Source organism: Dermacentor variabilis, chromosome 2 (assembly GCF_050947875.1).
Source record: "Dermacentor variabilis isolate Ectoservices chromosome 2, ASM5094787v1, whole genome shotgun sequence".
NCBI classification, from domain to species: domain Eukaryota; kingdom Metazoa; phylum Arthropoda; class Arachnida; order Ixodida; family Ixodidae; genus Dermacentor; species Dermacentor variabilis.
Window position 1 is genome coordinate 118,984,212 of NC_134569.1, and position 25,971 is coordinate 119,010,182.

At 45.7% G+C, this 25,971-nt stretch overlaps 1 protein-coding gene across 3 annotated transcripts in view; it reads right to left on the reverse strand.

The window, feature by feature from the left end:
* LOC142572612 (hemocytin-like) overlaps positions 1 to 25,971 on the reverse strand; it is a 129,895-nt gene that overhangs the window by 36,844 nt on the left and 67,080 nt on the right. For all 3 annotated transcript variants that reach the window (XM_075681836.1, XM_075681837.1, XM_075681835.1), the window contains 10 exons: positions 25,824 to 25,959; positions 24,596 to 25,123; positions 23,678 to 23,740; positions 22,670 to 22,807; positions 21,973 to 22,166; positions 20,433 to 20,574; positions 17,302 to 17,361; positions 16,973 to 17,124; positions 14,954 to 15,049; positions 1,129 to 1,282 (listed from right to left, as the gene is read on the reverse strand). In XM_075681836.1, coding sequence (XP_075537951.1) covers positions 1,129 to 1,282; positions 14,954 to 15,049; positions 16,973 to 17,124; positions 17,302 to 17,361; positions 20,433 to 20,574; positions 21,973 to 22,166; positions 22,670 to 22,807; positions 23,678 to 23,740; positions 24,596 to 25,123; positions 25,824 to 25,959 — 1,663 coding nt within the window. The remainder of the gene's footprint in view (positions 1 to 1,128; positions 1,283 to 14,953; positions 15,050 to 16,972; positions 17,125 to 17,301; positions 17,362 to 20,432; positions 20,575 to 21,972; positions 22,167 to 22,669; positions 22,808 to 23,677; positions 23,741 to 24,595; positions 25,124 to 25,823; positions 25,960 to 25,971) is intronic.

Genomic DNA, 25,971 nt, shown 5'->3' on the forward strand with positions numbered 1-25,971 from the left:
TAGCCGACGGAGTACCTTAACGTACCGATGCCGTTACCGCTTCAGGCAGATAGCAGCTATGTATACAAGTGCGCCAGCTATGTTACGTCGCGCACAAACAGTTAGCAGCTGACAAGTGCGGAAAAGGCAACGGTAAATCAGTAACGTAAGATAAAAGTTTTGGTATTTGGTAAGACAGCGGGTAAATACTGTCCGAAGCACATACAGCGCCTTCTTTCTCACGCTTCCCACGCTACTTCTTTGTAAAACGTTGACGCATTTCAAGCTGCCCAGTTATAACTATAATTGCTCTAATCGCGTACTTCTAGTTAGCAAACCAGAAGACTTCCGTAGAACACCTAACTTTGAAGGGTTCTTTCAACGCAAACCGCTTTCTTTTTTTTGTTTCATTTTCTTTGTCAGGGACAAGCTAGTTCACTTGGGCGATCTAGCTCACTTGTGGTCAGTTTGTAACTCAGCGGAAAAAAATGGTCACGAAGCTAATTTTAATCACATATAGCAGATTATCAGCACTCTGAAAGGTCTAACAAAAGCTGAGAGTGGCGATATTTTGCTTCGACCACCATTATCTAGAAAAGTCGCACAATGGACTATTGAGCAATCTTACATACCGAGATAATGTTTCTTCATTTTTTACAAATCAGTTAAGTTGGACACATGCGAGTAAGGAACGCAATTTTGTTTGAAGCGGGGTCACGAGCATTAAAGTTTATGCCTGACACTTGAGATGCACATATACAAGAATCATTAATTCAGCGTGATGTATGATTGTGAAAACCGACGTTCTATATTCAGAAGATCGGCGCGTTTTTATTACTTTGGCACTGGTGAGCAGTTTTCACATTCCCTCTTTAAATGAGAAATATTATGTTTAAGAGCAGCCTTTGGCTGAACTCGTTGGTTGCACACAGCACGAAGGGTTTCCAGCAGAGAACACGAACAGAACGCCATGTGCGTCTTCGTCCCTTCTGTCTTTGTCAGTGCTTTCTGTTGGAAACCTTTCGTGCTAATATATCAGATATCCGCGACGAGGACCCATAAACTAGCTTTTTAGAACAGTGTCAACGATAAATACTCCTCCGAATCTTCCCCAAATGTTTGCTGTGATGGGGAAGGAAATAGCCAAACCATCGCAGCCTTGTTCATCGTCCGGGCAGTCCTTGACACCGTTGCACCACTTGAATTCGTCGATGCACTCATTGGTCGTCGGGCACACCCGCTGGCCTGGAGGGCAGTTGGCGCACTTGCACTGGCACTTGTCGTCGAAGTAGGCGCGTTGACCCTGGAGGCAAATGCGACCAGGATAAGATACTGTGAACCAATCTGATTATCTTGTTGCAAGCACGTTTTGCGCGAGCGAGAGCAATGCTTCTGGGCCCGTATTCACAAAACGCCCGTACTAGAACGCTTCGTACGTGAAAATTCCAGTCAATCCTGAAGTTGGACAAGTCGGTAGCGTCGGCGACCGCCCAATGACAAAGAACGGTTACGAACGAATGGCGTTGTGAATACGGGCCCTGCAGTGGTCTTAACAGAAACGACGTCCTACGCACATTATTATAAAGGGTGCAGATTCAGCTCAGTTCAAAATGTGCTTCGTGCTTCCGCTTGTTCTGTGGCACACGTCGTTGTCTCGAGTGATTAGAGTCGTGATCACAAAGCTAATGATGATGCGCGTAGTATTTTTGCCTGACACGCAAGTTTTACAAGATTCGATGGTTTGCTTTGACGCCATCGGGAGCCGCTAGCTCACAACAGGGCCGGTATTGCAGGGCCGGGTAGCCTTTGCTTCTTTTAGATTGCGTGCCACCTTTATCTCTAATCGTTCATGGCCGGCTGATTCCGTCAATAATGCCGGCAGAGCGCCGCTCTAACATGCACCCCGACCACTGACTGACATGTTCGGGTCTGAACATGGTGTAAGCTTAATCCATGAGGTCTCGTGAAAGCTATGTAGCTATACCTCAATCAGAATATGTGGTTCTGGGAAGAAAATGTGCAGATCCTGCCATGCTTCGTCAACTAATTCAACTCTTTCGGGTCACACGATTCCTATGTCGTGCTGAATACGTCACGCTGATGACGTCGAGCTGATGACATCGAATTGATGAACAACAAAAAGCAAGAGATAAACGAAAGAAGCAGACGAATGAGACTTGCGAACGCATAATATAAGCTCTAGAGTTGTTCTTTTGTTACGCGTAGATTTACGCGCAGAATGCTACGCAGAAATCACCTGAAGAGGTACTTATGTTTTGCCCTATGGACACTTTTTGCGTGGCGAAAGAAAGTCAAATACGAAACTGCAGCAGCACGGCTGAATACATTGCACGATAGGGAGGTGGTCTGGGCTCCTTAATGTATAACTCACAGCGCGAAGGACTCCTAAGGCATGGAAAATTACAAATGTTTTGCCTAATCACCGAAAGCACAATAGAGGAAGAAGCTACTCAATACAACATCCAGCGCACCTCTCTAGAGGCCGCATTAAACCGGCAGTACTCAAGAAAACTTTAAGAGGCGAAAATCATGGGACTGCGGTCACACCCGTCTCAGGCACAGAAAGCTGATCGTGCGCTATCGCAGTTTGTAAAGCCCACTGGCATCAGTTATCGTTCATGGATCTCCGGCTTGTTCATTCTCTTGCGTGCCCGCAGTGATCACTCTCTTCCTCTTTTCCTATTCCCCATTTCCGAGAATTCCATTGTAGGATAGCAACCCAGACACCCGTCTGATTGACCTCTCTCTATTTTCTCTTCTTGCTTTTTCTCTCTCATGGCGTACATCATAACGGCCACGGTATAATACCTTAAAGTTTAAAAATATCCGGTACACCTTATTGTGCACCTCTCGTGGTAGACTAGATTACAACCTCTGCAGACAGAGAGAGAAAGCCAGAGATGTTAACCAGCCAAGGGTAGGGTTGGCTACTCTACGCTAGGAGAATGGAGAAGGGGAAGAGATAGAAGGGAGAGAGAAGGTGTAAAGACGTGTACGGACAGTACTTGAGTTAAAGCCGCTCGCGCAAACCAGACGTTCTGAGAAGGTCCAAAAGTGCCTTCACTGCCTTCTGAGCCGATGATCGGCGGGGACGGTGCTCAAGTACTGCCTGTTCACTCAGAGGATAATAACCTGATTTCCTCAATGTGTTGGACAAAGATTCTCTTTGTGCTTGAAATTGAGGACAATGGCACAATAGGTGGTCAATGTTCTCCTCGCATCCACAAACATCATATGCAGGACTATCAGCCATTCCAATTAGTGCTGAGTAGGCATTCGTGAAGGTAACTCCAAGCCACAACTGACACAGAAGGGACGCTTCGCGTCGGTGCAAACGGGCCGGATATCCGAGTTGCAGTGACGGGTTTAGTCTGTGCAGTCTTGTGCGCCTTGTATGTGCGGTATTCTCCTCTGCTAAGGAGTTCGTGCGTGCTAGAATGCGTAGTTGCCTCGCGGCGTCGGTCCTTGAGACAGGAATGGGGACGCAGCGGTCTTCTTGGTTTGACGTCCGAGCTGCCTTATCTGTGTCACCATTTCCTATGATACGGCAATGTCCTGGTATCCAGTGAAAATAGATATCATGGCTTTTTTCTCTTAAGTGATAGACAAGTTCCACGATTTCGTACGTGAGCTGATAGTCAGTTCCATGTCGGAGAAACAACTCCACACATTGCAAGGCCGGCCTTGAATCGCAGAAGACTGTCTATTTTCTAGGACTTTCAGCATTTATCACACGAAGCGCGTCGCTGTGAGCCGCGAGCTCTGCAGCTGTAGACATAGTGACATATGAAGTATTGAACCCCTGGGTTATTCTCATTGTTGGCATAACTACAGCGCCACCGGAACTGCTTGATGTAGATGATCCATCAGTATAGACGTGTGTGCAGTCGCTGTATTTCTCGTACAAGAGAAGTAAAGTTAGGTGCTTGAGTGCTGATGACGGCAAGTCCGACTTTCTCTGAAGTCCTGGGATTGTAATGTTTGCTTGAGTACGGCTCACACACCATGGAGGAATGGAAGGTCTTGTCGCAGGTGCGTAACCTCACCTGAGAGAGGCACGGTGCGCGAAGTCAGTCGCACTGAATGTCGTGTGGGGCCTATCTACTGGGAGACTTGCGAAGTGGTGGGTAGGGATCCGGGCAAAGTGTCTCATGTACACACGCATTGTTTCAATCGTAATGTGTGTTCTAAGAGTGGAATCTTGAGCGACTGCAATAACTTCAGTCGTTGACGCACTCCGCGGTAGACCAACGCATATCTTGAGGGCTTGGGCTGGCATGCTTTGGATTATATTCGGGTTACTTCTGCAGGTGTTGGACAAGAGCGGTAGGCTGTACCGCAGGACTCCAATAAAGAGGACCCAGTACAGTTGCAGGATAGATTGTATTGGCACTCCCCAGGCCTTTCCTGCTAAGATCTTAAACATATGGCAAATTTCTGTCAGGCGTTTTCTCACATCATTCACATGAAGGGTCCAGGAGAGATTTCTGTCAATGACCACCCCCAATAATCTGTGACTCGTACTGTATGAGATCAGCTGCCCGTCGACGGAAATCACGTATGCAGACATTGATTTTCTGGTAAACGCCACCACTACACAATTTTCACGTGATATATGAAGTCCTTGTTCTCGGAGGTAGGATGATGTTAAAGTGGCTGCCTTCTGAAGTCGCGCGAGAAGCTGCAGTCGTGTCACACCCGATGTCCATATGCAAATGTCGTCGGAATAGATGGAGTGCCTAAAGGTGCTTCGCAGGATGTCGGCGAGTCCAATGAGTGTTAGACTGAAGAGACTTGGGCGCAGTACTCCGCCCTGAGGCACCCCAAGGTTACTGTTATTACCATCATTTGGCAGTGGCAGTTGCGGCAATAGTGCAACGCCTAAACTCTGCGCTTGTACTTTCAGGAACCGTACTATCGACTGGGCCGCCTTCGCTCTGGATTTATCAAGTTTTCCAGTGCTGATTTCTGGACGCGGCAGGCGAGCTTGTTTGGACTGAGCACGTGCTGCAAGTTCATCGACGGTGACAGCTGCGGCTGCGTGGACTACAGCTGCGATCTACCTCCAAGGGCATATAAGGAAGCTTCAGCAGCGTCTCGGATCATTTGGCAGTGGCAGTTGCGGCAATAGTGCAACGCCTAAACTCTGCGCTTGTACTTTCAGGTTGGTTGTTTGCATCTTTGTTTTAGCTGCTTCAACTTTGTTTAGCCGCAACTGCTGCCATTTTCTTGTCACATTTATTTTCTTGAATATTTTTTTTGCTTGCCCACACGTTTGTTACGTCATGCCTACGTGTCAAGAACTTGCCAAAAAAATTGAACATCTGGAACAACATTTCAACAATAAGATGGAATCCCTTATGTTAGAAATGGGCTCTAAGATCAAACTGAAATTGAACGACTTTGGTCTGTCTGAAAATGCCTCGCTTCGCGAAAGCATTGACTTTATGAGCAACTTGTTTGATGAGTTCAGAGCCAAGCAGGATGAATTGATGACTTCGAACAAGTCCTTATTGGCCCAAAATGAAATGCTTGTGAAACGGGTGGCTGATTTGGAGCAATATTCTAGGCTCAACAACATTGAAGTTAAAGGAATTCCTCTAACAAAGGGGGAGGACTGCCGAGCCATTCTGAAGCGTGTGGGCGACGTCATCGAGTGTCCTGTATCTGAAACTGACATTGAGACAGTTCATCGTGTTCCGTCCAAATCATCCGATCAACATTTGATTGCTCGCTTTGTTTCGAGAGACAAGAAAAATGAATTTGTAAAGAGAGCCCGCAAGGCGCGGCTCCGTGTGAGCCACCTTGGGTTTTCTGGCACAAACGACACGGCTGTTTACGTGAACGACCATTTGACAATCAGTAATAAAATGCTGTTTGCCAAAGCACTTGCCCTGAAAAAGGCAAAAAAGTGGCAGTACCTCTGGACTGAAAACAGCCAGATCAAAGCTCGGAAAGCTAGTGATAGCAGGGTGTTCCGTATTTCCGCCGAGTCGGATCTGCGCATATTCACGTAAGAGTGCCTATTGTGCTGATTACACGTGCCTGGTCACTTTTTCATCGCTATGTCCCTTACGTATTCTCGTGAACTTCGTTCTTTACTTTGTCACACTAATCCTTCACTGATTCATTTTAACGCACGCAGTCTACGAAAGAATCACGAGGGGATAAATAATTTTCTATCTTCGCTTGATCATAATTTCTCTTTCATTTGTGTTTCCGAAACGTGGCTTTCTAGCGATGATGGTAACATGTATGGGTTTCAGTCTTATAGTCCTGAATACTGTCACCGTTTAAACAGTAGGCATGGTGGGGCTGCCATCTTTGTTTCTCCGCGCATCAGCTACACTCGCCGAAATGATTTAAACTTTCACGTCGATTGCTGCGAAACGGTATGGGTGGAAACTAACGAGCCCATCGAGGCATGTAGCACTAAAAGGTTTGTTCTCGGTTGTGTTTATAGGTCACCAGGTTCTAACGTTTCAGATTTCATCTATGCTCTTGATAACGCACTTAACAAACTACTATCAGAAAATAAGAGTGTAATGATTGTGGGAGATATAAACATCAACTTGCTGGATGTTAATTCTAGCTTGTATACAGCCTGCACTGACTGCTTCAGTGGCTACGGCCTTGAATCCCTCATTACATCACCTACAAGATGCGTTGGTGAGGGTTCTCATTCACTAATTGATCATGTTTTAACAAACCTAGACGTACCCATTTCGGCGGGCGTTGTCAACACTGACCTCACTGATCACTTTCCGGTTTTTGCAATCTTCGAAACACGTTTAGCCAACATTGCCACCTCTTACTTCGCTACAGTACTTGACACAGATAAATTAATTTCTACCATTAGTTCCACGGACTGGTCAGACATGAATTTTATTCAAGACCCTATAGAAGCTCTTAATTTCTTCTGCAATTTATTCACTAAAGCTATCAGTACTTGCTCTCGAACTGTGCGCTGTAAAAATAGATTTAAACGCCCCAATAATCCCTGGATGTCTGATGGTCTGCTGAAGAGTTTGCGCAAAAAAGATAATTTGTATAGGAAGACTAAAAGACAACCATTTAACTGTTCTCTGAGAAATCGGTACAAAATATACTGCAACTTTCTTAAAAGGACTCTCAGAGAAGCCAAAAGGCTTTACTATGAAACAGCATTCTTGCAGAATAAAAACAACCCTAAAAAACAATGGCAGTTGCTGAATGACTTTTTCAACAATGAATCGCCTAAGTTTATCTCCAAAATTGTACGCGACAATCTTACTTTTTGTCAGCCTTCTCAGATAGCAAACCCTTTTTCTGATCATTTCGCCTTGCCCGAGGGAAACAAACTAACAACTTTTCAGCCTAAAATAGAACGCATGCGCCATTCATTTTTCCTTCATCCTGTCACGCCGCATGAAGTGCTTTCTATTATACGTAATCTTCGTAACACAAGTCCAGGATTAGATGGTATTGCAGTGCGCCACCTAAAGCTAGTCGCTGGTGCCATATGTGAACCCTTGAGTGTAGTAATTAACCTGATCTTTAAATCTGGTGTATTTCCGCCATTGCTAAAGCGTGCGAAGGTTATCCCAGTTTTTAAAAAAGGTAGTAAAGAATTAATTTCAAATTACCGTCCTATCTCGATTCTTTCTTCCCTAAGTAAAATAATTGAAAAATTATTTTTGATGAGATTAAGCAAGTACTTGGATAAATTCCATATAATTAAATCCTGCCAGTTCGGTTTTCGGTCTGGAAGCTCCACCAACTTAGCTCTACTTTGCTTAACTGATTTTATTAAGAATAGTCTTGACAATAATGAATTCATTGGTTCAGTTTTCTTAGACCTTACTAAGGCATTTGATACTATTAATCACATAATTTTATTTCGTAAACTGGAAGCATATGGAATAACTGGCCCTGCCCTGGCCTTCTTAAAAAGTTATTTGTCTGATAGGGAATTTATTGTTTATGCGTGTGAAACTTTTTCCAGTTCTAAAAAACTTAACCAAGGGGTACCACAAGGCTCAATACTGGGGCCTTTGCTTTTTTCTCTTTATATTAATGATATGCCAGACGTCACTGACTTAAGTCATTATGTTCTATATGCTGACGATACAACTATATCTATAGCTGATAAGTGTGTCTCTTCTCTAGAAATCAAACTAAATAAAACTCTTGACCACCTAATGAATTGGTGTAATGACAACGATCTAGTCATTAATCCATCTAAAACGAAATTTTTAGTATTTCATTCGCACCAAAAATCACTAATTATTCCTCCTTCATTAACCTTAGGCAATCATTCTATTCCCATTAGCGACTCCGTTTCATTTCTAGGGGTTATCCTAGACAGCCATCTGAAGTTTCACCTGCACATCAATCACGTCAAGCTGAAGTGCGCTTTTGGTATCCGTGCACTTATCAAGGCACGACACTATTTTTCTCCTTCTGCTTTGCTTGCACTCTACTTTGCATTCATTCATTCACACATTAACTACGGATTAATCGTTTGGGGTAATACATATCTATGTCATCTGTCTTCAGTTCAGCATATACAAAATCGAGCAATACGTATCATCACCCACAGTTCACCGCGCTCTAATGCCATCGGCCTGCTTGAGCAGTACAAAATTTTATGTTTAAAAAGATTATTCAACTACAATTTAGCAATAATGTTTTATAAATTGCTTGATTCCCAGCTGACCTTTCAATATATTCAAAGCAGCTCCCTTAGAAATACAAACCCTACTAGGTTCGCTTCTAATTATAATTTTCTGTTACCATCAGTTCGTACTAACTATGGTAAAAAAACATCTACATTCGCTACCATTACACTTTGGAATCGTTTGCCTGCTTCGCTTAAAATACTACCTACATTTCAACGTTTCAAAGCTTCGCTAAAAGATTTTTTGCTAACCTCTGATAATTTTTCCTAATAAATATCTGTGTTTTCATAGTCAGCTAGCTGATAAGTATCACCCACTCTTTTTTTTTCCTTTTTTTGCAGTGTTCACATTGCGCCACATTTTTTCGTTCTCTTTGTTCGTACTTTTTTTTTTTGCTTTTTGCCTTTAACAATTGTATAAATTTTGTCACTCCCGTTGTTATTTCTGTTACACTATATCGATTAGAGCATAGTTTGTTTGGTTTTTTCTTTCTTCTTTCTTCTTTTTTTTTTCGCTATCATTTGCTTTTCTTGCAACTAATTTATTATTATACTATCCACTGTTACGCTGCCAACTATGTTACAATTCTGTTGTAGTTACTAACCGAGGGTCCCGTTTTCAGTATGATTACTTTGGGACCCTCGTCTGTATATTACATTTATGTACCTATGTTTTTTCATATGAATAAACTTCAACTTCAACTTCAACTTCAACTGTAATGCTTGGAGGTCGGGCCATCCTCGGTTAGTACGAAAAAGGATCTCTCATGTAGATAGCTACTTATCCAGAAATATACCTTGCCGCCAAGTACTAATGCCTCTAATGCGTTGAAAATCGCTTCGTGCGTTACGTTATCGCACGCTCCTTTAACATCCAGAAACAGGGCAGCAGATAACCTTTTGCCGGACTTATTGTGCTTGACGTACGTCACCAAATCGATAACGCTGTCTGTGGAAGAACGGCCACGCCTGAAACCGCCACGGCATCTGGATATGCCTGGTAATGTTCGAGGTACCATTCTAGCCGTGCTAGAACCATCCTCTCCATTAGTTTTCCGATGCAACTGGCAAGCGCAATTGGTCGGTATGATGCAATGTCTACAGGCGACTTGCCAGGCTTGAGCAGCGGAATTAGGCGACTGGTCTTATATTCCTGGGGAACCGTACCTGTCTGCCAGGAGCTGTTGGACAAGAGCAGGAGCACTTTTCGAGTCTTCGCCAAGATTACATAGGGCACGGAGGTTATACCGTCGGGTCCTGGTGAAGATAAGCGCTTGCACAAGGCAATTGCAGCTTCGAGTTCGTCCATGGAGAAAGGACTGTTCATGCGGGGGTCGCGTGAAATCTGTGAGTGGTGGAGCGTCGATGTTCCAGCGGAACTACTTTTGCCAGCAATTCTTCTGCAGAAATCTAAAGCGATGTCAATCTTGCTGCATTGTTGGTGAAGAGCCAAAGACTTAAAAGGGTGACGCTGCTGAGGGGTTCCAAGGAGACCACGAACAGTTCTCCATATGTGAGACAAAGGTTTTCGTGGACCCAAACTTTCGCAGAATGACATCCATCTTTGTGATGCGAGTTTGTCCATGCGACGCTGAATTCTTTGAGTTCTTCTGGCCACCCTCAAGTCATGTACAGACTCTGTGCGCCTGTATCTTCGCTCTTCAGGGCGACGAATTTCACGAAGCTTCTGCAGCTTAATGTCGTATTCGGTGCGTGTATACGTTCTCCGAAACTAATGTGTGGCAGCCTCTAGGGCACCCTTTATGATGTCCTCTGGGCTAGAGGACAAGTCATCGCGACAGCCGTCTTCGACAAATGATTTGAACGTTGGCCAGTCGATACATTGCGTGTAGCCGGCTAACTTGGAGCCCGTCAACCCTTCAATCCTAAGATAAGTGGTTAGGTGGTCACTTCCCCGCGTTTCGATATGCGAAAACCACCTGACCTTTTTAGTGAAGGAGCGTGAAACAAAGGTGAGGTCCAGGCAGCTACAGTAGGCAGTTCCACGCGGAAAGGTGGGGCTTCTATCATTTAACAAGCACAGTTCTTGTTTGGAGGCGAATGACACTAATCTTCTGCCTCTCGAGTTTATCTTAGAACTTCCCCAGAGGTGATAGTGGGCATTAAAATCTCCAGTCATCACCAAAGGCTGCGGAGTCGCTGTCGTGATTCACCGTGACCGCTCGCAGTCCAGCCGACTTGAGGGCGATATGCAGGCTCCAACTACAGTGAAAGTGAGCTTGCCTGTCTTCACTGTCAGACATACGTACTGGTTTTCTTGGTCAGGTGGCACTGGATGATGGACATATGTAAGATCACGTCGTATGAATACGACAATCTTGCTGCATTCTCAGTGGGTGGCGGATATGAAACACTCTTACCCGGACACGCCGATGTTATCTGATAGGGGCGCGCAGATGGCGATGATAGGGAACTTATTCACGAACACAAACTGTCGAAAGTCCGACATGCGTGACTTAAGTCCTCTGGCGTTCCACTGAAATATCGACGCGTTCCGGACTTCGTCACGAAACAACGGCTTCTGGAGAGCCATGACTTCAACTAAGAGAGGCAAGTACTGGATTCGAAGTGTCCAGCACCTGTAGCGCGCTTTGCGCAGACGAAGATTTCATGTTGGTAAGTATAGCACGAATGGCATTCATGAGCGACCGCAGAGTGTTGATGACCTAGAGATCATCAGCCAGCGTCGCTTCAACAGTTGCCGAAGCAGTCGAAGTCGATGCGTTTTGAGGTAACTTAGCAAGTAACTTAGCAGCTACCGAGGTTGTGCCCTCGGTAGCTCAGGCCATTCTTCAGGACGGGCGAGCCTCTCCGCTTTGTTGGCTTTCCTAGTATCTGTCTTGGTGGCATTATGCGTTGATGCGGCAATCCCTCTGACGGAAGATGGCGTGTTCCTATCTGCAGTTGCGAAATTTCGTGAACGTTTTCGGTGTCGATGCCGACGTCGCCGAAGAGCGGTAGCAGCTTCTCGATGCGTTGAATTGTCCTGAACTATTCGTTTTAGGATCGCGAATTGCTTTCGCACCTGCAGGCAATCCTTTGTTGAGGCCTTGTGAGGACTACTGCAGTTAGGGCACTTTAGAACACTTTAGAAGAGGCTGCAGGCCTCTTCTGAATGGGAATCAGAGCACCGCGGGCCCACGACGTTGTTCACACAGACACCCTTTACGTGGCCAATCTTGCAACACTTGAAACACTGGAGTGGCTTCGGTACGAATGGTCGTAATGGATGGCGGACATGTCCTACTTTGACGTGGGAAGGAAGGCTGCCTCCTTCAAACAAAATCTTCCCACATCATGTGTTTCCCAGTCTGAAAATCCTCGTAATGAAAGTGCCTTCTGTCGTTGGCTTGATCAGTATTGGTAAGACATCATTCGGGATGACAATCTCGACGTCATAAATGACTCCCGCAGTACCATCGCCGCCTGTAGGGATCATTGATCGCACCTTTACATTGTCGATCTCAGTGATATTACGTAGGCCTTGTAGGGCGCTGCGATGTAGCACCACAGGTGCCAGGACAGCTTTCCACGAGTTCATTCGCACGTCTTTAATCTCATTTGGTGCAATTCTCTCGAGTAACGAAGAGAAGACCTGCCTGTTGAGGAGCCGCAAATTGGTCGCCGGGTGCACGGGCATAAAGAGCACAGTGTGCGGCCAGCGCAGCGGTGCACTCTTCACGGTAGAAGCACTTGGCGACAAAGATGCCTGCAGTAGTCTTCTTTTTGCTGATCTACTCATCACGACCTAGAAGTCATCGTCCGACGAGTCGTAGCTGTCCGAACATAACTCAGTGGCCTCGCTGTTTGTATCACTTGACGCACTTCCACGTTTCCTGGACGCTATCCCATCTGACGGCTGCGCATCAGGAAAGTCCTCGAAGATCTCTTCATCTATTGCCACAGGGAGGGAGTGGCAGCTCCCAGAAATGCAGGAAAACAAAGAGAAAAAGCAAAGACAAAGTACAAGCGTTCTATAAAAGAATCACTTCGTTTTCGTCATTCATGATCCTAGCCTCTGCAGACTGCCGTTCAAACCATTCTGATGCATTTTAATGTGGACCTTTCGTCGTGTACCTCATAAACGCTGCAGATTGCCGACTAAAGCGTTCCGATGTGATTTATTGTGCACCTCTCGTGATGTAGGTCATAATGTGCTGCGAACTGCCGTTTGAGGCGTTCCGATGGCATTAGTTGACGCGTTTCGGCGACTGTAAGTGACAGCTAGAAACGGAGACAGTGACATCGCATATAGGCAACAAAATACTAAGATATCATGATACAAAGAAATAGCATTACAGGACTTGCCGACAAGCAGGGCAGAACGATTCCTCCGAAGGCCCACAGCAGGAAGAAAAATTTCGCCTCCATTATCGTCCGCTCAGAGAGCTCGAGACACACGACGGCGCACTCCACGATGCGCCCCGCACACGGCAGGAGCAACGCGGAAAGATTGGCATTTCTAACAACGCACGTTTGCGTTCGCAATCTCGAACAGGCTACAGCGGCGCGGCGCGGCCGTCTGCGCGCAGATAACGCTGACAGCAGCGGCGAGCGTTCCCCTTTGAGATAAGCCCAAGTTGAGACGAGATAGAGGACAGGATGGCAAGGGAAGGCGCGGCTTCGAGCCGCGTGTACGCTGCTCGCTTCTTTTACACACGCACGCTCACACGTTCGTTCACTGTCATTCAGCTGAGGGAGAAGCACGCGTGTCACCGGCGCTTGCAACGATCTCTTTCCCATTGCCTATGACGCGTATACGCGCGCTCTACAGGGGAAAAGGTCCTCATAAGAGGCGTGTAGTTGTAATTTGACGGAGACGGATGGCGCAGTAAAAGGGAGTTAGCTGTCAAATCGATGATTCTAAGTTTCTTGTTCGTTTCCAACTGCCTACTGCTGAGTTCAAGAGTTGAACTCGCCCTTTTTCGAGATCTCTCTCTCTCTCTCTCTCTCTCTGATTCACCGGACGTCACACCCCGAAGGAAAAGCGAATAGGCAGGCAACGCAGGCTAACAATAACGACAGCCGAGCGTGGGCTCCTTTTTCTCTTTTTCTTTTTCTTTTTCGTACGCCAGGCCCTAGAAGATGACACGAAGGTTTTATGAACCGCGTATCCAAGATGGACATCCGGGGCGTCCTGACTCCACCTCTGGTGATTCTCAGTGTGATGTCAATTATCGTGATTGTGCCGTTCGTGAGGCATATTTTGTTTGTGATGTGCGTGCTCTTTAACGGGTCCTCCTTAACGCAGAAAACAAATACATACTATCTCAAGTTTGAACCAGATCTCTCGAACGTGTTGTGTTGTACTCCCTTTTTCATTACTTCAGCGGACATTCCTACGCAAAAACGAAAAAAGAAAAATATAGGGATCAATGTCTAATCTCTAAATGCTTCGCATGACGTACAAGAGCCGAGTATATGAGTGTCACGTTCTCATAAAATTAGGCAGGGCGTCATCACAATTACCTCAATTAGCATTCATAGAAGTCGAAAGTCCCACATGGAAAGTTCGGATCCGCCTTTGACGCTGAACGCAGACAACAGTGCGAAAATGCGAGTGAGTGTTGAGAATGCAGAGATGCTCAACAGAATAGCAAAAGATAAACCCACAAAAATGATACCGCTGCACGCCACTATCGGGAGCCCGTGGCTTTCTCAAGACTTCGCCAATCACACCACTCTCTGCTCGGCCTCCCGCCTCGTGTACAACATTCACTGATGCGAAATAGAGTTCTCTGCGAGACTACCATGCTACCGCCCGCCCACCTCATATTGAGAATAGGGCAATCGATCCACAGACCCTTTGCATCCACGATGTGGCAGCAGTGCGTTCACGATCCCAGAGAACCTCCGGTCAGCCATGTTGGACAGTCCAGTTAGCCAAGAAAGAAGGAGCATTTTGTCGCATAGTGTACGGTAGGGACATATTTTTGATGTTCTCAGATATAAAAAACGTGCCCCGGGTGTCGAACTCATGTATAGGTTTTTTTTTTTTTTTGTTGCACTTAACACTACAATTCACTTGTCAAACACTCCTACTCTGCAGCAAAACTGGTGCCAGCTGGAGAGTCCTATAAATTTTTAGGCTATTGTAACTTGCGTTGCTCCGTAGAGTTTAACCAGAAGTCTCTTGGGAACTCTGTTTGTAAGCATGAAAAGGGTCTATAGTAGCATCCCTCGTCTATTGTCACTGACTGTAATCAAATAGTTCCATAATATATTCGCCAAAGACAATCACAGAATTAAAAAGAAAGAAACCTAATATCTTACTTTTGGACAGCTGCACTGACTCTTCCTGCACTTGGAGATGCCGTTCAGAGTGCACATGCAAACCTCGCATTTCGACGTCATAATTGCTCTGTTTACCTGGAATAGAAGAAACGTCGATCGAAGTGTGAGCAACACGAACGCGATAATACCTACATGTGTCCACTTCATGTCATGTCAGCTGTATCTGTGATAATTAACTGTCCCAGAGTTTATTTGCGCTCTATTGCTCAGGATCGTGTTCATCTTCGCTGTTTTTTACCCACCACTGTGATGTGACCTCTTCTTGCTTTGCCACATTGTTTCCTGTGGCACTGTTGACCGTGGCCACTCAAGCACTTATGTTATTTTAACTTTGTAGATGCATGTACGTGAACAACTGCACGTGACAGCTCTGTTCGCAGCACCAACTGTATGCCTATCTGCTATTTTGGTGCATTTCGTTTTTGTAACAAGAAGTAGCTATAGCGGTATTTGCGAATGCTTCCATTCCCTGATAATCACGTAATGCAATATATATACCTAAATGCCTAAATCTGAGACGTAACAGATGTGTATGTAGGTGACATTTAAACGTACTTGGCGCGGCAAGACCAGACGCAATTTCACAGTGGTGTTCGCACTCGCGCAAAGTTCGTGAGAGTTCACGCCAGCAAATTGCATTAGCGATCTAGATTATATCGAAGGCAACTACCAGTGACAACCAGTTATCGCTAGTTAAAAGGTTCCGGACAGTGGTGGGCCGACTTTTCCCTAACCTCAGAACAGTCAAGGTTCATGCGTTGCATGTCCTCTGACATTTTTCTTTTTCCCTTCATTTTATTCGGGCAGCAAAATGTGTTGTCGCAATAATGACGGCGCTTCCCATTTGCTGCTGGGTCTTCAAAATAATAATAATGTGTCCCGACATTATTATGAAAGTGGTGCGAATATTTTCTCCTGAATAAATGTCTAATGCTGTGTTAAGCTGAGGTTCGTATAAGAGAAGGCAACATTTTTTAAAATTATAATTCACACGAGCACGCAAAAAATTATCTAGATGGATTGTAACACTTTTCGCACAGGCCAATATTGCTTGGCTAGAAGGTCGTGCTAACACGCCGCATGAGCACGCGTGCAGTTTGCCCTCATGCCGCATTTTGACAGCACCTTGCGGCGCTTTTTTTTTTTAATGCAGCACCAACGTGATATATTTGGTACATTATAATGTCTAGAGCAGTTGAACAACAACAACCACAACAACCACAACAACAAGAAACTGAGCTTGTGGTCAACCCCAAACGCTTCGCAATTTGGTCTTCCCGTTTCCTGGCCCGACCAAGTGAGGAGTAGACCTACTTTGTAGGCCTACTACCAGACACTTACCTTTGGCGGCAAGCAATGGCCACTAGCACAATTTGCGTACGTATGTGATTAAGGCACATTTATTTATTTATTTATTTATTTATTTATTTATTTATTTATTTATTTATTTATTTATTTATTTATTTTCAAGGTACCACTGACCATACTGAACATAACTCATGCAGGAGTGGGTTCGATGTTTAAGACATGATAATGCATAAACAGGAGTGAATGTGTAATAACAATCACTTGAACCGAAAGATAGCAAACGTATATAGATAGGAAAGAAAGTACGTGGGAACAATCAACATTTGGCTGAATAAAATAGAAACTTTATGAAACATTCCCTGTACATTTTGCAATGTGTATATATATATAGGTAATATGAGCTGGTAAATCGTTGCAACTTGTCATTCCTTCATGGGAAAACAAAGAAGAATTTTTTTCTATCTCACAATTTTTGAATTCGAATGTAGGCATCAAATGGTGCGCGTGGTGACACCCCGCTACTTCTATTCTGCAATGTTTGCACGTAGGATGCGCTAGGAAACCGAAGGTGCTTTCTCCTTTAGGCTGCTTTTCTTTCACACTACAATCCACGCCCCCCCCCTCCCCCCACTTCCTTTTTCTCCCTCTTCGCAACAAAGCTCTCATAAGTTACGCTTTCCCGGGACTCACTTGAAACAGTTGTCCATCTTGGAAGCACGAGCAGTGAGTCGAGGGGACGCAGTTCGCGCCGTCGCAGAGGCGCCCGTCCGAGCACATGGGACAGAAGTATCGCAGGTTTTCCGGTATCTCGGGACACATCCGAACGATCACTGTTCCCGTCTCTGCGCCGAGCCAAACAAAGAGGAGAACGGGAAGCAGCGCATTCACATCTAGTCCGGTCAGACGTCGCGCACACACACACACCATGCAAAACATACAAATACACACGTGCACATGACCGCGCACACAAAAACAAAGTAAAGAAAGGAAACGGTGCATCGGGAATTCAAGGCTCTCACCTGGAACACTCGTAGTGGGCACGAACGGCTGTGTTGCCGGTGGGATGTGATCCGCTCTTTCTAAAAGAGCGAGAAAAAAATAAAGGAATAAAGAACTCTGATAATAATAATAATAATAATAATAATAATAATAATAATAATAATAATAATAATAATAATAATAATAATAATAATAATAATAATAATAATAATAATAAATGCTTTATTTCTCGTAAAAGCACCAGATACAAAACGGGTTAGCATAAGCCAATGAGGCTTGTCAGGCTGTAACCGGGCAGTCAGTTTCAGGGGCACAATAAACTGCAGAAGGGAGGCAAAAAAGAAAAAGAAAGAAAAAAGGAAAATAAAACGAAGAAAAGTGAAGGCAGTAAATTGGGGTCCAATGCTACAAGATGAAATACTGAACACACACGAGTTTTCCCTTAAATACAATTTGAGAGCACGTTTCGATGAAATGGAAAAATTTCCTTGGCCATGGAATTAAATGTATCGGGAACATGATTATTTCGCGCGAAACGTCCAAATCGCGTGTAACATCGGGGTGTACAAAACATGGGCTGCCGCCTAAGTGGCCTTGTGGGCACAAAAGGAAACGGAAAATCACTATTCCAGAGATGGCGGCAAATAACACTTTGAAAAAATAATGCATCAAAGGCAGGCAACTGTAGAGCAGAAAACAAGCTAGTACCACCGGGAATATTAGCATTATAGGCCGCATTTCTTAGCAATGATTTTATTGTACAGCTTATCTTTGAGCACCACGTGACAATAATGTGATGGTCGATAATGCGCCTATATTTTATTTTTGTATGCATTTGCTTATTTCACACAACTCGCAGCAAACTTTACGATTGACTGTAGGCGACGCATCGTTTCTTATGGGCCGCGGCGTGTAGGGGGCGCTGTTACGTTTCCTATGTTGGCAATAAATTGTCATCTTCATCGAAAGATAATGAATAAATATACAACCAGGAGTCACCGAAACGGAAATGAGAGAAACAGAGAAGGCGAATTGGACGCAAAGAATGGAAACAAATACGACCCTGGAGATTTGCAACAACGGGGAGTAAGAAATCCCAAGAAGAAGTCTGTGCGATAATACAAAGGCCAGTGCCTCGCTATTTGAGGCTCGAGCCGGTTCCCCTGGAGAAAAACATACCAGAGCAAATATTCCCAACTAAATGAGGCATGTGCATGCTGCAGCAAAAATCCGGAGACCACTCAGCACGTCCTAATGGAAGGCCAACGGATTCGCGCAGTAACACTCGTTGGTAACGTATACACCTTCTAGAAGAGCTTGGATTTAAAGGGGAGGAAAGCAGGGAACATATTGATACGACCGGATCCGTTAGGGACATAGTGCGGTACAATGTAGGCACAGAATTTTTGAGGAAGAGAAAAGTGATTAAGAAGGTGCGCGGAAAATGCTTGAATGAAACGCATGTATATGGCATACCTGATTAACTCAAGCAGGCTACGTGATTATTTCTCGCCGCCCCGTTTCAAGAGGGACGCAAATAAATAATCAATATCATCATCATCGTCGTCGTCGTCGTCGTCGTCATGTTCAACAGTGCATGAAATGTGCAGCCGTGGTTGCAACATCAAGCAATCTCAGAAATGTAGGTGGCTCACTTGGAACGTGAGCTGATGCGATTGACGAGAGGAATGTATTGAGCGAGAGGGGGCGAGGAGCTTAACCAGAATTACTAACCGATGATTGGACTGTAGGGGGCAGGGAAAATAGGAGCAGAAAGGAGGCGACAGTAGGAAAGTAGGATAGAAATAGAAAGTAGGCCCGTGGCGACGCAGCACTCACAGCTGCGCCGCCACGGGCGGTGGAAAAGCCCAAATGACAATTGGCAGTACCCAGGAAGCACAGCCGTGCTCTAAAGGCTATTCACGCACCGGACTTTCATTGACAAAATGCCATAATTCTTCGTTCCGTAATTTTTTTTTCGACGGCATGTGACCTTAGGATAGCAAGAAAATATCGAACCCGATTTGCGATTCCTCATGCCATTTGTTGGGCGTGTTGGTAAACTGAAAGCATATTTAGCGCCAGCAAACAAGGACGGAAGGGAGACGACACCACAATGCGTTAACTTCAACAATTGTTGAATTGTTGAAGTTAGCGCATTATGGTGTCGTCTCCCTTCCGTCCTTGTTTGCTGGCGCTAAATATACTTTCGATTCCTCATGCATGTAATTTCTGCCTTTTCAGAAATCCACCTGAAAGGGCGAGACAGAGCTGTCACAAGCGATGTGAAAGAAAACATATCAGAGCTACAAAATACACCTTGTACGATCCTTACCATAAAGAGCTGCTGGTGATTTTTTGAAGACAGCTCTACATGTACATATGAGATATACTGCCACATCTATGTCGTAGGACAAGTTATAGAATTGTTTACAAATTCACAACACGCAGGAGTCCTTGCAGCAGTACTGTAGCTCGGGAAAGCATCCAGCTCGCGCAGCCTTGTGTTTGCGACGTCTGCTATCCCTACTAACAAATAAAAGAATTTTCAAGCACGTTGCTTTGAAAACAGGGAAAACTGCGTCTGAACCGCAGGCGATATTTCCAGCATCCCTCCTTTTCCGCTTCTTCTCCAAAAAAGTACTTGCGAAATATATTGATCCTATACTATCGTCAATACTATTAACATATGATTCCTCGACATTCCGTTCCTTTCTTCGTTTGACTGTTGTACAAAAACACCACGCACGCCTTCTAAACATATCAACGCTCTGGCATCACGTCTCAATAAAACACGGTAGGTAATGATATCAGATATGCGAGATGAGAGTTAAGTACCTCAACTCTAAACATGAGGCTTCTTAGGTATTTGTCTGAGGAATAAATGTACAATATTCGAAAGCGTTTTAATGTTTTTTCTTTAATATGGTGGAATGGTTGTTGCACAAACGCCAAGGCGAGCGGCCTTGGCGTTTGATTCGGATTGCATTCGCCGCCGCGCGAATACAATCCTCTTTCCTTATTATACGCTCAATATTATGCGATTGAAGCAATAATTCGGGCATGTACGGGTAAGGATTACGGGACCGCACTAATAGGGAAATTAGAAGACGCGCATCTTTCAAGATGACTTCGCGCTGAGCCCGCTCACCTTCGGCGCAGCCGAGAACGTCGAAGCGGAGGGCGATCACTTGGTTCCACTCGGTCGGCTCGATCCGGACGAAGCGCGCTCTCACTGGCCGGTCAAACAGCTGCCTCGACACTCCGCTCGGCTCGTGGTTGCCCACGAAATCCTTGTCCCCACGGGGAAGGAACAGCGCACAACAGACTCACACAACTATACTGTGCAGAGCAGGCTATGAGGCGTGAGCCACTGTAACTATACAGTGTTCAGGGAATAAAACGCGTCATTTTAGGGCTAATTAATTATCATAATTTCGTTTCCACCGTGCGCAGTTAGTGTGACGTGGGCGTAATCTGGGCCCGCATACGCTTAGATCAGAGGCCGCATCACGTTTAGTGACTGTAAGGACCGAATTCACAAAGATTTTCGCTCGTAAGTGATCCTTGCCACTGGCGGGCCCGCCTTCTCTTCCCTTCTCCAGCGTCCGGATTAGCTGGAATTTTCTCTTCGGAATAATTCTGGCGTAAGACCTTTTTGTGAATGTGTACCAAATTTGTAGCAACATGACATAATAATCCCCAGTGATTCCATATATGGTACGTTCTACTTAAAAGTTTCTCCGTCATGTTTCATTCCGTGATCACGCTACGTGTTACATAGTCCACACGGTGTTATATACTTAAAGGGCACAACGCTTTCTTTGGCGTGCTGAAAATTCCTGGTTAGCGGCACCGCATGCGGTAGCTTCGATTGCTTATGCTCACGCAAGGGCACACCGGTCGTTACGGAAGACGGTACTTCGCCTCCTCCCCAAATTATCTCATAATTAAATAAAAAAGAATTCATTAATTAAAAAAAGAACTTACTAATTGAAAACACTGAGATGTGATGCGAGCAAGGAGGCCCTTGGTTATAAGTCATTATATTGTAACGTTACGTACGCAGCATCGCTAACGAAGCGGCTCTAATCGAATGAATCTCTGCATCGAAAATGAGGAAATGCAAGCCCACCGGGGCAACGAGTACTGAGGTTCACTACGTTTCTCTTTACTCGAATGTAGAAAAAGAAATAAAGCCACGTCACACCCACACTATAGAATTATAGCCAGATCAAATACGGGGTATTTGTTCTTGTGAGTTGAATTTTTGTTGGCTCTTTTGTAGTGTATATTACCTCGGCCAACATTCCTGAATTTATTCTTACGAAGGCGCTGTCTCGGACTGGCTGTCGCCGCGGCAATCATCTGGTTATAAAGTCGATCACATCTACTGTGAGTAGAAGGGTGCTCGAACGCCAGCTAAATTTGAGGAAACGCTACTGCATAAAAGAGCATCTTAAGAATGTAAGTTCTTATGCTTTCATTTTTTGCCACTATGGCAGATTCCACGGCAATATTCGCCAACATGCACTCTAAGTAACTGTGCAGTACAACCTCACAGCAAACGCAATTCGTCAGTCACCAAATTCTTATTTGTAATCAAGCTGGAGGCGACGAAATGCAGTGCACTATGCGTGCATCTGCGGAAGAAGAAAAAGAATACTGAACCAGAGAAAGCACACGCATACCTGTATTTCGCCCCGGGAGTTCTGCACGTACGCGTACTTCGTGCCGCCTGCACTGACCAGAACCCGGTATCGAGAAACCCACTCGCCAGCGCGCTCGCGCCCTTGTAAGGCAATGCCGAACACGCCTCGCTGTCTGCCGAGGTCCACCTCGACGAACTCGCCGATCCCCTGGCGACGCGGCATCCACGCACCGACTGAAAAGGAACCAAATCGAGTGTTACATCCGCTTTCGGCAGATTTGCATAATCCAGTTACGAAGCACATTTATTGAGTTTAGGGTTAATGACTTACGTGGGTCACGACACAACGATTGCAAATTGGTCGAGCTTACCTTAAAAAATTTCCTTCCTTAAGCCTCGCGTCTTGGGCTTGAAGACAATATTTGCACCGTAGAAACAGCCTTGTCGTTACAACGAGACTGTCGTGAAGTCAGGACGTCAAGTTGCACCATTAAACTTTTTTTGACCGCGATAACTCAGCTGCTCACCAACTTACAAATAGGTAATTAACGAAATATTCTAGAAACTGCAGTATAGCACTGTGGCACTGGACATTGCTTGGCACATATCGTCAGGTTTTCGATTTGACGGAGTGTTTTGGCATGGCAAAATCTAGCCGCGAGCACGCAGATATAGGTTAGCGGACACCGCGGATGACATTAATCTGAACATCACTGGCAACAAAACGATGCACGTACGGGACGTAGACGAGGTGGTGGACCCGAGCCGCGAGTGGCTGGGCGACGATTTCGGACTGGCGCTGCTCGAAGCCTTGTAGCTACTGTCCGGCAGCGGGAAAGGGCCGTTTACCAGGTACACGAACCTGGTGCACTTGTCTGAGCAAAAGAAGAAGGAAAAGATCACAATAACACTTGACCACTCGTTGAGCTCTTGGTAAATAATACACGCTGTCGATACCTGGCTATGTAGGTAAATGCAGACAGAAAATCATAAATGAGAAAATGTAGGCAGGCTAACCAGGACTGAGTCCGGTTGGCTACTTCGCACATGATGAAGAGAGAGAGAAAAAAAGAGGGGGGGGATATTAGAAGGAGACGGTGCCAAGAGTTCATGTGCACTGAAGTTGCCGCTGTAATTGGACTCTCAATGCTGTGTCACAGACGGTCGTTCGGTCCGTTTGCCTTCAGGGATCGCAACACTGCTTTTGAGAGTAGACATTAGCATATATATTGTCTGGCACGGATTAGGTACCACAGTGATTGCGCATGGGCATAAGTATATACACTGTATTTCGATTTCACCTCTCGGCACGCACAAGATCATGTTACTAAGCCTCAATACCCGCACCACCAGTCCTGGACTTCCGATTTTCTGCGACTCCGTAACGGTTTCCTCGTGAGGTAAGGCGTTGCGTTCGCGAATTTAGGCATGCAAGCCTGTCTTGCTCTCATATTCATTTCGCTGACCCAGTAGTGGGCTGTGGACTAACTACACGCAACACCTTTAAAAAAAATTGACCGGACAAACAGCGGACACATTTTTGCCCGATCAACCATACCTATACGCGCGAACGTCGCGAGAAACGGTACGAGAAACCAGTGTCATGTAAAGCCTCGCCTTCGTTTGTCTTCGTGCATCTTACACACTTCACGTCATTTCCCCCTGTTCACACATTTCACGGCGCTTATTGCAATAATAAATTAAAGCAACTCTGGCCATAAATTTATGTAAAGTTTGTTAGGTACCTTTGCTGTATTTAATCGTTGTCTGGTCGTAGATTATGTCAGTTGGTGTGGTGAAGTCTTCGCCTGCAGAAGAAAAATAAATGGTGACTCGAATGCAGCTGACAGTTTCCGTTCGTCGTTATTAAGATACATCCCCACTATCGTGAAAAACGTTCGCGATCTGCCGCAGGTGGCAGAAAGCGCGCCGCTGCTAAAGCAGGTCAGCGGCAACGTTTTCCTCCCGCGGAGCGAATGGGTGTTGCAACTATTTTTCGCGGCAGACTTCTCGCCGCCGATTCGGGAGACCTGTGAGGGGCGGCCGATACATTAAAACATGGGCAAAGACTGCAAGGAAATACACTAAACACCGCTCATCGCAGCCGCAGTGAATCCATCTGACAGCGAATCACCTGCTTTCCGCAGCGGCAAAGGCGCCCGCAAGTGTGGCCATGGAAATGCTGGCGCGTTCTACCGCTAGCGACATGCCGCACGCGTTTCCCTCGCTGGTGTGAACGCACCTTTACGCGTCTTACGTCACACAGATAGTAGGTTCGCTCGCGTCTTGGAGACTGCCAGCATTAGCACTGCGTATCGGTATAGGAAATATATGCATGTATACGGCGCCGTGGGATTGCAAGAGCAAGACACCGCGTAGAAAGATTATGTGATGGTTGGGTTGAAAATATTTCTATTTGCGAGCGCCGAGGATGTGACAGAGACGGCGGTGCTTGAACTTAAGGTTTGTTCCATTGCTAATATCTTAAATTTACCAATATTGTGTCAAAACAACTTTTATTTTCCAGAAATATCTGGATAGACTATAGGCTAAAAGCTACAACCAGCAGGTTGTCACAGGCCAGTAAACAGTAAATTGTCAGATTAAATTATATGGAAAGCACACGGCACTTTCTGCCGTTAATCTCTGCAAACTGCGCCCACCTGGCACCGCCGGTGGGGCTGTAGGGATCGTGGAGACTGGCGGGGTAGTCATGGTAGTCCGAACAGTTGGGCTAGTCTGGGTAGTATGGGCAGTCGGAGTTGTCGAAGTAGTCGGAGTAGTCGGGATGGTCGGAGTGGTCGGGGTAGCCGGGTTAGTCGGTACTGTCGGGTTCCCTACGGTGACAGGCGTGCTCTCCCATTTCTTGAAGCAGTCGCAGTAGAAGCGCACCATGTAGTCGGGACACGGGGTGTCATAGTACGCAGGGCCATTCCTGCACGCCAGTCCGTTTCGGATGTCGCACGTGATGCGATGCGTTTCCTCGAACACAACGTTCCTGTCGAGCGGTTCGCATTGGACCTCGGTGCGGAAGCGCTCGTCGCACAGCGGCAAGCCAGTCTCCTTGATGGCGTCGACCGACTCCACGTCGCCGTATTCGTCCGGCTTTCGAGTGTTGAACCACCTGGACCAACCGGGAACGCAGATCCCTCCTCCGTCCACTGTCACGTTCTCGACGACCACCGGAAATGCTGTGGAACATAAATCGACGAGTCCAGAATTTATGTTCTGACCCGTGGTAATATAGCAAAGCTATTTTATGTTAACAGAAACATTTCGTCCCTACCGTACCCACTAAAAGAGAGATAAAACGCAGGAATTCCTTCCTTAGGTAGCCTGTGAGTCAACTTGAAGTGAAAAAAATTGCACTGAAAATCACAAAGATACATTGCAGACAGTGTAATAAGCGGCATTTTTATTTACACCCTCAAACTTTCAGGAATAAAAAGAAATGTTGGGGAGAAAAGATAAATAATTATGCTTAAGCGCAACTCTGTACCAAAATTGCTATCGCTATTGCGCAAGCAGTACTTGCTAAATAAAACGGATAAAATTGATAGGCCTATGCCATTTGCTCGACTCCACAAAATACCGCTATTATTTGTGTAAACGTATTGCACAACTCCCGTAAACACACGACATACTTCAGGTGTGCTGCAAGGTAGCGTGTAAAGGTTGCCTGCTTTAAACTGCTCAATGAGTTGCCTTTTACAAAGTTACCATAACTTTGTATATGTGATGCTTCAGTTTTGCTAATCTCCTTTTTGGGTGTTTTAAGGTTTCTGCTAATTAACAGTGCTTCGCTAGTGGGGCGGAGGCAGACGCAAAAAATGGCAATTAACGTGGCCACGCACTCGGTGAAACGCGCGCCGTCAGCTTCCAGATGCTAACCTGTGGTCGGTGTGGACACTGTGGACAGTACGGGCCGGCCAGGCGGCGCTGGTCTGCAGTCCGGTTGCGTGACACACACGACGCCGTTGTCTTGGCAGATGCAACGCTCGCAGTCACGGTCTACCACTTGGTTGGCCTGTTCGCAGAA